Genomic DNA, 11,339 nt, shown 5'->3' with positions numbered 1-11,339 from the left:
TCCGTAGGTCAACTTGTCTATTTAATATATAAAATACGGTAAAACAGACGCAAAGAGGGGGGGGGGGGGGTAAGGGGGACCAATGGATACTTTGGTACAATAACAAACACTTTTTTTTGTAAAAGCAGTATAGAATTTGTAATAACATATCAGTGCATACTTTGTTTATGAAAATATACACAAATTGTATATCATTCTCCAAAAAACAACAAAAAATATCTTTACAACAGAAAAAAGCAGACTAGCCGAACACAATATATTAGTTATAATTTATTTTAAACTTGTTTTCCTTTTTCTTAAATGTATTTGTGTGGTGTATATTCATTACATTTCATTTCCCTATAACATGATTTACTCTTCGCCCATGCATTGACATCCTCGTGTCTGGTCAGAAATAAGTTAGACGTGTGCCCCCCCCCAGTGTGGACTGAGAGGTTTGTACATTGGACGAAGTTGCAGCATTGAAGCGTTTCCGTGCACGGACACACGTGCACTAACATCACTACGCTTGTGTTGTTTCGTTTCAACGTCATAAAAAACGTGCAACATCCGACCCCCCCCCCCCCCCCCCCGAGAAAAAAGACAGGAAGCAAAAAAAAAACCAAGAACAAAATATAATATAGTTAGAATAGAATATTTTTCATTAAATAAACTAAAATTCCAAATAAAGCAAGAGCCTAAACTACACAAAAAAAGGTTGTGTCACCATGATGACAATAACAATAATAACAATAGCAATAATAATAATAATAATAATAATAATAATTCATATCGATTCTCAGAGAACAATTAAAAACAGTCACCAGCACAAATTAACACTGGAAAGAGAGTGAGACTTTTAAACATCCTACGGGACCAAAGCACTTCTTCAGTGGGGGAGGGGGGGGGACTATTTCTCAACAGGATTGTCTGCTTTGTTCTATGATCGCAGCGCCCCCCCCCCCTTCAGTGTCGCTCTAAAGAACCCTCCTTATTGTTTTTTAATGATAAATGGCTTGTCGCCAGGAGGGAGGGGGCATACGGGGGGGGGGGGGGGTTGTTCGAAGCTCAGGGTGCAACAGTCTTAACAGTCAAAGTTTTTGACCCTCGAAGGTCAAGTGAGGAGAGGACGATGAGAGTAGTGCATGACAAGGAGGTGGGGGGGGGGGGGGGGGGGGGCGACACCCACTGTTCAGAGTGAAGTAGTGTGTGAGTGAGTGGGGGGGGGGGGGCTGGATGAGGTGACTTGGATGCATCTGCCATTAACGTATCTGACCGGGTGGGGGGGGGGGGGGGGGGGGTCCGGCTCAGAGGCTCACACACATATAAAAACATGACTCTTCTCCACGTTCTTGTTGAAATGTACCCAATATAAACCCCCCCCCAAACCCCCCCCCCCCCCCCATCACCTGCGGTACAAAAATGACATCCGTTACATTTATTTCACCTTCAAGGTCGATTTACGGTCTAAAAAAATTACAAATACAAAAAACTCCTAAAAACTCGTCAGATGTTACGTGTTGAGTTTGATGTGTTTTAGTGACATTTCACTAAAAACCTCTTTAATGAATCCACATTCCGTCTGTTACTAAAAGCAATGAAACATCCTGAAGGCTCTGCTGACACCTGCTGGTGGACCAGAGAGAAGCTGTTTTGACCCTTGCGGGCCCCCGTAGTGACGCCTCTGATTTCCACCCGATTGCACACAAACACATAATATGTGCCAATTTATAAAAATCTCATTCATATTTGTTATATCAATAAACAATATTTTAGTACTTTTTGATAATTCAAAATAATTCAATTACTTTGTAAATGTAACCTTTTTTTCAGTAAGATGTTTGTATTACTTTAGGTTAATCTAATTCCTTTTTTACTTTTATTTAATTAACGCTGAGGTGGGGGTCCGGCCCACAGAGTCGCAGCGGGGGCTCCGATTGGTTGATGGTCCGTGATGATCAAGTTCATTTGTACGATTAAATAACAAAACGCCTCCAACCATAGTGTGCGTGTTCATGTGTGTGTGTGTGTGTGTGTGTGAGTAAAGCTCGTTCAATAATAATAATAATAATAATAAACCTGCGTCCATGTTTTAACAGCTCGACACAACGTTACAGTTTGCTTCTGAACATCAGCTGTTCACACACACAAACATAATCTCAGCTGAGTGCGTTGCTGTGTGTGTGTGTGTGTGTGTATTTGCTTGTGTGTTTTCAGGATGAAATTGAGAGTGAACATTTGGCCACATCTGTGTTTGAAAATGACCAGTTGAGGTAACAAACCTGATGTGAGAGTTTCTCATTTAGTGTCTTAATATTCAAAACCGAGACAAATCCCCAAATCACCAAGTCAAACAAAACGGTGCCTTCAAAGACTCAAAGACGCGGGGACAGCCGGAGAGGACACGGGACACAATGCTGGGACACCGAGGTGCGTGGTGGTGGTGGCAGTGCACTGCGCGGGTAGGTCCTACTGGGGACACGTCCATAGTAGGTCCTACTGTGGACACGTCCATAGTAGGTCCTACTGGGGACACGTCCATGGTAGGTCCTACTGGGGACACGTCCATGCCTGTGGACACATTCTACTCAGCTGGAGGTGGATCTCTGGGGTTGTGTTTGTCAGTGTGTGAGGGGACGGTGGTGCATGTGTGTGCGCATATATGTGTGTGTGTGTGCAGAAGGAGGGAGACCAGGGGCCTCAGGGCTGGTGCTGGGGGGGGGGGTATCTGGGGGGCACAAGTACACATCTCCATCCTCCTCCTCCACCTCTTCATGTGACCCAGGCGTCCAGCCTCATCCTCTTCACGTTGGTCCCGTCCTGGTCCTGGGGCTCGGCCGACGAGGGACGCAGGAGGACCATGGCGGGCTGCTGTCCCCCGGCGCCGCCCTGGTGGAGGAAGTCTGCGGCCCCGCCCCCTCGCCCCTGGGCGCCGTCGTCCCGTTCGCTGCCGTCGTACGAGCTGCCGTTGCTGCTGAGGCTGTCCACGGGCGAGCGGCCCTGACCCCCCACCTCCAGGCGCAGGGCTCCGGGGTACCCTGGGGACACCAGGCCTTGTCCCTGGACCGGAGTCTGGCCGCCTCCGGCTCCGCCCCCGCCGCAGGTGGAGCTGGGGGTGCTGCGGTCACGGTTGGGTGAGACGGGCTCCGACTTGATGTTGATGTTGGGGTTGGTGCCCTGAGGGATCTGACCCATCGGCCTGCTGGGACGGAGACAGACACAGAGGGGGAGGGACAGCAGCGTTAGGGAGACGGATTGTGTTTGAGCCGAGTGGGCGGAGTCACCATCAGATGGAGGCCCTTACACACGGGGGGGGGGGGAAACTGTGTGTAAAGGTCCCGAGGTGGTTGTACAGCAGATGAAGAGCGAGGACACAGGAGACAGAAAGGACCAAACTCAGTCCAGAAGCCATGCAGCACCCCCCCCCCCCCCACCTGCCTCCACCTGCCTCCACCTGCCTCGACCCTTTGACCCCCCGAGTGGAACATGTCACCTCGTCTGACCCCGGGTGGTGACGCTGCACCGTGACTCGCCCCTCCTGACGGTGTTTTTTTCATTCCTTTTTTCAGGTGGTGCCCCCCCCCCCCCCCCCGGCTACCAACCTCCCAATTAGGTCATCATTTCGCTCCTGTTCTAATATGTCAAACCGTGAGCCGACTGCAGCGCTGTACCGCTAACAGCCCCCACCGGGCCGTCTGGGTCTGCAGCCCCCACGCACACACACACACACACACATCGACACACACACACACACACACAGGTAGATGGATGGGGGCGGCGTTGCTATGCCGGTAAAACGACAGAGTCAGCGGGCCGGTGACAGTGATGAAGGCGAGAGGCGCCGCCTCCCCCCCCCCCCCCCCCCCCCCCACACACACACACACACACACACACACCCTCCCTACCGGCGCGCTAACAGCACAACGAGCAGCCAGGAGCAGACACTCGGTAGCGTGATGCGGTGCAGCCGTGTTTCCCAGAATGCTCTGCTTCTCCGAGGACACCCAGCTCTTACAGCTCCTTTAACCGAAAGTAGGCGTTTCCACGACAACCTGTCGTCCATAATTACCCGTTTGTTCCGTTTAGGGTGTGATAAGTTGTCTCAGCAACTAGAAACTAGAACATTCTGAAACTAAAGCTAAAGGACGGAGCTGGGGGTCCTCGGTGCAGCAGGTCTTTGAGGGGGGGGGCAGGGTGAAGTAGGGTGGAGTACAGTACCAGCAGAGGCCCTCCTCCCTGCCAAAGAGCAAGTTGGACTGTGAGGCCAAGCTGTGGAGGGAGGGGGGGGGGGAGACACAAACAACTTTTAAAAGATAAAGAGTTAAAGAAAATAAAGGCCAGAACAGAAGGGAAGCTGGGGGGAGGAGGCAGGCTGTGGTCGGTCTGGGGGGGGGTGTTGGGCTTGGGGGGGGGCAGTAGCTGCTTCAAGAAGCTTCTCACACGACGCGTTCATACGTAATAAACGCTTCCCTGAAACAAATACATTCTGTTTGACTGAGGACAAAATAATATAATGTGAATTTGCAGACAGAAGATGACCCCCCCACTTCAGTTCTCCCCCCTTTGTCCTGCTCTTGCGTTAAATACTGTATATCTGCAGGTTTTCTCAAAAGGTCCCAAAGGAAGCAGCCAGTGAGAGATGCTAGACAGTCTATACAGAGGCTTTTATTGTGAAGGGTTAGAACAGGATGAATAAAGTATTGATTCAGACTACTGAGCCTTTTAAATGTCTGATCAATACAGACATATCAGCTGATTTCTTTATTTGTTGTGAAAAAGATCAAACGGTGTCCTGACCACCAGTGGTCACCAGTACAGTTACTGGTGACCACTGGTGACCATAAACAGTGTCACATGGTCCTCACATGGAGGTGCAGAATTAAACTGGGCTGGAAACAAAGCAGGAAACATGCGGAGAGAAAGTACGGTTAGTTTTAATTTTAAGATGAGTTTTTCTTGTTTATGTGTGAGGGGTAACCCCCCCCCCCACCTCACCCCCCCCCCCCCCCCCAAGAGTCTCAGCTGTTGTCCACAATAACAAACCCCCCATTATCATATTTTCATGGATGGTTTTCAGCGTCTCACCACTGACGGCTCAGATTATCTCAGGTGTCTCTTTTGAAACACCATTCTGCCCCCCCTCTGATGGTCATTCTGAGCAGCTGTGGATTCTTGTGTTTTTTCACACACATGCGTAAACACACACACACACACACAGATTTTGGAGCTACTCGACAGGTCGCTGCACCAGATGAGTTTATTCACCTGAGGTTAGCAGCGAAATTGGAGATGCAGTTAACCATCTCTGCATTCTGTTTCTCTGCACCCCACATGCTGTGGAGACAAAGGGGGGGGGGGGGGCACAAAACAAGCAGTTACAAGCCGCTCCCTCATCCACTGGTTAGCCTAGCGGCTAGCACAGCGACTCAGCGGCCTGCGGCTAGCCGACCTAGCGGGGGCCGGCGGCGAGTGGACAGAAAACTGTGAACACAACAAGGAACTCAAAAACAACGATGGAAGTGGAAATGATCTCAATTCAACCCGAGCCGCCGGCAGGTAAAGAGCGTTCAACCTGCAGACCAAGGCCTCGTGGTTCCTTCGGCCCGCAGGTGGACGGCTGCACATCAGGTGCAACAATCCGAGCTTTTTTACGTGGAGTCCAATCGGCTGCGCGCCGCGGCGTCTCCAGGACGTCAGGTGACCGTCCGCAAAAACCATCTCTCCCTGCGTTCCCCCACTAGCCGGCGGCCTCGCTAACGGGAGCTAAAGCAGCGCGGGTCTCCAGTGGGTTGGGGAGGGGGGGGGGGGGGGGTTTATGTAGGTCAACGCGGATGAATCAGCCACAGCTGATGATTCAGGTGCTTCAAGTGTTTCATGTTCAACGCGACGCAGATTAAAAAAAACATGAAATAAATATCGGTTCTTAAAAAAAAAAAAATCTAAAAAGTTGTTTAAGGGGGGAAAGGTGAAAGGTTACAATGAAGAAAAAGCAGCTTACACCAGGTTACTGAGCGACGCCAAGCTCATGTGTTGCTGTTGCTGTTGTTGCTGCTGTTGCTGTTGCTGTTGTTGCTGTTGCTGGGACAGCGGCGGTTGCTGTTGCCAGGCGGCCATGTTGCCAGGCACAAACGTCTGCAGCGCCGTGAGATCAGCACTCGTCAGCTGGTACTCTGAGATTAGAGGACGACCGGGAGGGAGACAAGGGGGGGAGGAGGGGGGGGTGTTTTACATCACAGAACTTTCTGGAGCATCAATATTAATCACAGCTAATCCATATTAATGCAGACCTTTGAAGTGGAATCGTCTCACACAATGAGCAAAGTGAATATTCATCGAGTCCTTCCACTCGACACTTATCTCACATCTTACCGGTGTTGTAGGCCGTCTGCATGCCGGAGAAGGGCGCCAGGAGGCTGGGCGTTGCCACGGAGACCACCGGCGTGGTGAGCGACTGCACCACCTGCGAGCCGCCGAGCCGCTGAGCAGTCTGGGAAGACAAAGGCAGGAAGTCATCAGCTAAGGTGTGTGTGGGGGGGTCCTATTGAAATATCATCTTTAATTCTATACGTACGGACAACTTCAACCAGATAAATCCACCCGATGAACAGTTAACTCAAACGTCTAAAAAGATGGAACTCAGCCTGCGGAAAGGTTCAAGTTCTAAAAGAAGTCTGTAAATATTCCAGAAGAAACTCCTTCTTTGTTGGATCTCTGGATGCGTGCTTTTCTCCTTACATGGTCCGTGAAGGAGTGAGTGAAGGAGTGCATGACTTCATCCACGCCCCCCCCCCCCCCCCCCCGGCAGTGATGGTAATGGTTAGCATGTGTGGCCGCCTAGCGACGCCGTTACTACGGACATCTCCCCCTGTAAAGCACGCCGCTCCTTCTGGAGGAACGTCACATGTTCTCGTGCAGCCGGAGAGGATCTTTAAGTCTTACGGCGTCGCTATTAACATCGGCGAGAGGTGACATTATCTCAAAAAAAATAAAAGCCGCCGTTGGCACGGCAACGCCGTCGCCACGAAAGGGCTCTGCTGGTGTTAGAAGCGGCGCTGAGGCGGGGAAAGGTGTTGAGAGAGGCGAGAGAAAGATGCCGACAGGAAGCGCATGCACGAGGCCGACAGCAGGGGGAGGAGAGAGGCGCGCGTGTGTGTGTGTCTGTGTGTGCGTGTGTGTGTGTCTGTGTGTGCGTGTGTGTGTGTGTGTGTGTGTGTGTGAGAGAGAGAGAGAGAAGTTTTTCTGACCCTGCAGAGCATCGACACTCGAGGATCAAACCAAACTGATCAGCTTCAAAGACTCTAAATGTTCTACATACGTCACTTTAAGCTCTGTGTTTGCTTTGTCAATTAAAAATAACTTCTTAAATGTTTTATGTGACAAAATGCAACATTCTTCTGCTGCTGCTGCTGTACCTACGTTTTTTTTCATGCTAAGCTACGTTAGCCAGCAGCCATGAGTGATCGTTTAATTAATGCGTCCTCTTTTTTTAAACTTCCTTCGAGGAGTTTTATTATTAAAAGACTTCCTGTCTCTGTCTCTGGGATTTCACCAACTACGTCACGTCAAGTTGTTCCTTCTCCCAAGGACCTTCCAAGATCTTTCCAGGAGCCTCCAGGAAACCAGTGCAAGCAGCTGATTGGGCCCCCCCACACACACTAACCCTAACCACACAGAGGATCCACACCATGCGTCAGGCTGAAAGGAGTCAAGAAGTGTATTCACCTCACTCACCAACTCCAGCTCTTCCTCAGTCTGCTCAGCAGGACGAGGAGGAGGAGAAAAGGAGGAGAAGAAGAGAAACAGAATGAGCAGGAAGAAGAAGAGGTAGAAGGGAATGAGGAGGAGGAGGAGGAGGAAGAAACAGAAGAGGAGGAAGAGGAGGGAGTGAAAAACAGGGCGGTTACGTTTCTGCAGCAACTGCAGTGAAATTCTGAAGAAACATGAAAAGGAAGAAGCGTGTTCACACTGACGCGTAACTAAAATGTATTTAACTCCTCGACAGCCGACTGAGGAAGAACCTCTGGATCAACTTATGGATGAATATTCATTACTTAGATACGGGATCACGTCTCCAGACGGACACATAAAATACTTCTAAACATCTGAATCACGACGACCCTGAAGCCGACGCGGTCACATGGCTCCGTGACTCCGCCCCCTGTGCTCACCAGCTGCATCAGGCTCTTGCCGCTCTGCGAGGTGATGACCCTCAGGTCCGGCTTGCGGCTGTTGACCATCTGAGGGCTGTGGGGGGGCGGGGACTTCGCCGGGACTGCTTTCCCCAGGCTGTTGCCGTTGGATACGGAGAGGAGGCCCGGGGAGGCCCTGGCGCTGATGTAGCCGTTAGCTGGGAGGGGGGGGGGGGGGCACAGAAAGTAGACAGTTTGCTTTTTGGCTTCTGAGTCCAGAGAGAATTAAATACTTTATACTAGAAACCACAACGGTACCTGTGTGTGTGTGTGTACCTGTGTGTGTGTGTGTACCTGCGTGTGTGTGTGTGTGTGAGAAAGACCTCACTGTCCTTACAGAATATTAAAAGCAATCTTATTTTGTTAAAGCTTGCTACAGTTTCCTTAGCTTGAAAGTTTTCTGGATATTTTTATTGTCACTTAATTTTTCAATTTAGCGGTTTTTAAATTCTGGGATGTGATCTGGGTGTCATGACAACGGGATTCCAGCAGACAGCAGCCTGTTCGTGGTGCTGAAAAGATCCGGACTCAAGACAGTCAAAGTGCGCACGGGAGGGACTTTCCCAGCCCTGACACACACACACACACGCGCGCACACACACACACACGCACACACACACACACACACACACGCAGGAGTCAGGGTGTGTGAGATAGCCGATAGCACTTCTCCATGACGCCACCTCTAGACGACAGTGGCATGTGACTCTGTTTCATCTCAGCAGCACACACTCGAGGGAAACACACACACACACACACACACACTCGAGGGAAACACACACACACACACACACACACACACAGCAACAACTACCCAGCTGCCTCTGTGACCGTCCAAATGTGAGAGAGAGAAAACACAGAAAAAGAGGGGGGGGGGGAGGGAGAACTGGAGAAGAGAACAAAGAGGAAGTTGAGGAGTTTGTTTGAAGTTTATTGTGTCAACAATAGAATCTTATTATGACGATTAAATGATTCATTTCTGTATAATTATTACCCAAATGTACACGTGGATACTGAGGAGGACATTTAAGCTAGATCGCCTCCCTGCATCTGAAGCTTGAGACGCCTGTATCATAAAACTGTCTGTGTGTGTGTGTGTGTCTGTGTGTGTGTGTGTCTGTCTGTGTGTTTCATGAATACACTGCGATCCTGTGAGTGAGTCAGAGATGTTGATGCCTCCGTGGCTTTATTTACGTACGTATACTGTTTGTATCTACTCTTTACATGTGCTATTCTCAGTGTGTGTGTGTGTAGGCGTGTGTGTGTGTGTGTGTGTGCGTGTGCGTGTGCGTTTTATGTCTCCCATTACGCGAGGCCGGGTGTGGGAATGTGTGGAATTCTGGGTGACGTCAATGGTGACATTCCCGGAGCCCTGAGTCCCAGGACAACAGCTGAGGGCGACTGATCCAAGAGAGGAGGAGGAGGAGCAGGAGCAGGAGGAGGAGGAGCAGGAGGAGCAGGAGGAGGAGGAGGAGGAGCAGGAGGAGGAGGAGGAGGTGGTTGAGAAAAAAAGATTAAAGATTAAAGGAGGAGGCAAAGGGAGAGAGAGAAAGGGCGCCACAAAGCAGGGAGGCTTTAGGGCGGGGCTTCCTGTGATTGACACGTGACGCGTTTGAATACCACACTATTAAAGGGCGTCATATACAACCTATGAGCGATACTGACCCGGAGGAGTTTTGGCGCGTATACGATGAATGTTTTGATTTCTTTTGGACAACATATATTCATGGAGTGAGGAGGAGGAAGAGGAGGAGGAAGAGGAGGAAGCCGGCCTGCCACCAAAAGGCTCACAGCAGTATCTGTCCCCACTAATGGGATTTAAGGGCAGAGCTCTGGCCAGTGTCAAAGTCACCTCTGAGGAGAGTCCTGTGCCAAGACAAGGGACAGTTGGTGGGGGGAGGGGGTGGGGGGGGGGTAGATTATTCCAGAGAGAAGACGAGGGGGAACAGCTGAGGGAGACAGGGTGGGAGGGGGACAGGAGGAGCAGAAGAGGGGAAAGAGTAGAAGGAGGAGGAGCTTTCCCTTTTAATTCGGTGCGGTCAAACCACTTAAACCCACTGGTTTAAGTGGGAGAGGTGAGCGACCAATGGCAGGGCAGCGGGCGGGATTAAGAGCGCTGATGTCACAGCGCACACCAGCTGCTGGTCTCAGGGGGGAAGTCGTCCCGTAAGAACATCGTTACCCGCTGATTTCTCTTTAGAGAATTCGGCTTCTTCTCTTAGCTCCTCCCATCAGGGTCAGAGGTCACAACATGTGGCCCACTGGTTTCGTCAAATCAGGCAAGAAGACGCCTCAGGATTAAAACACCTACATACAATTAGAGCAAGGATTAGGCAACGAAGCTCGTGACCAAACTTCCGGTCACAAGACTTTGTCGTTATTTCAGGAAACAAAGCGACGGAACTCCTCGTCTTCTTGGACACTTCGTCCTTTTCTCCCAAAGTTACACAACAAATGAGTCAATGTTGTCCTCAGCTTTCCTCTGGACACTAGGGGGGGGGGCAGTGTTTTACTCATTCCATCATGTCACAGGAAGCCAGCAACACACACAGAACGGAGCATCCCCCCCCCCCATCCACAGCCCGGGTGGGGGCTTGTTTGCTTGTTTGTTTGGTCTTGAACTAAAAACCCGGATAGGAGCAAAGAGCAGGAGGCCACTTACGGACTGGACTCGGACATCCTCCGTTGGAGTTCCCCATGTCTCCCAGCAGAGCCCCTGCAAGCAAAGAACACAGCCCCCCCCCCCACATGAAACGCCATCGCAACACAGAGCTGCAGCAGCAGGTCATCAAGCACGTCTTTAAAGAAGCATTCAATGTGTGAAGAGCTGTGACCCGTGTCGAGTTTGTTCTGTGTGCGTGTGTGTGTGCGTGTGTGTGTGTGTGTGCGTGTCTGTGTGTGTGTGTGTGTGTCTGTCTGTGTGTCTGTGTGTGTTAAAATGAACCTGCTTCTAAAGCGTCTTTTCTCTAACTGCGATCACGACGGGGTGTTAAGTGCGTGAATGTAATGCGAGACCCTCAGAGTTAAATAAAAAAACAGCAATAAGCAAACACAAAGGGCCCGATGCTGGAGAGGTGGGATGCAGAGCAGGGGGGGGGGGGGGCAGGGGGGGTTATCCATTACCGGCATGTGAAACCCCCTGGCTCTCAGAGAACGGCGTGTTATGAAAGA

The 11,339-nt window shown here is 50.7% G+C and overlaps 1 protein-coding gene across 12 annotated transcripts in view; it reads right to left on the bottom strand.

The window, feature by feature from the left end:
- The window catches only part of mef2d (myocyte enhancer factor 2d), a 40,692-nt gene continuing 29,353 nt past the window's right edge, over positions 1 to 11,339 (bottom strand). For 3 of the 12 annotated variants that reach the window (XM_037454056.2, XM_037454057.2, XM_062565269.1), the window contains exons 6-13: positions 10,831 to 10,884; positions 8,148 to 8,326; positions 7,702 to 7,731; positions 6,349 to 6,466; positions 5,978 to 6,149; positions 5,245 to 5,313; positions 4,198 to 4,248; positions 1 to 3,181 (exon numbers count right to left, since the gene is read on the bottom strand). In XM_037454056.2, the coding sequence (XP_037309953.2) occupies positions 2,752 to 3,181; positions 4,198 to 4,248; positions 5,245 to 5,313; positions 5,978 to 6,149; positions 6,349 to 6,466; positions 7,702 to 7,731; positions 8,148 to 8,326; positions 10,831 to 10,884 (1,103 nt within the window). In that variant the 3' untranslated portion in view covers positions 1 to 2,751. The remainder of the gene's footprint in view (positions 3,182 to 4,197; positions 4,249 to 5,244; positions 5,314 to 5,977; positions 6,150 to 6,348; positions 6,467 to 7,701; positions 7,732 to 8,147; positions 8,327 to 10,830; positions 10,885 to 11,339) is intronic. The other 9 variants (XM_037454065.2, XM_037454066.2, XM_037454060.2 and 6 more) reach the window with 8 other exon arrangements.

This window comes from Pungitius pungitius, chromosome 11 (genome assembly GCF_949316345.1).
Source record: "Pungitius pungitius chromosome 11, fPunPun2.1, whole genome shotgun sequence".
In the NCBI taxonomy this organism is placed as follows: domain Eukaryota; kingdom Metazoa; phylum Chordata; class Actinopteri; order Perciformes; family Gasterosteidae; genus Pungitius; species Pungitius pungitius.
The sequence above is the reverse complement of the archived record's forward strand: the minus strand, read 5'-3'. Positions and strand labels throughout refer to the sequence as shown.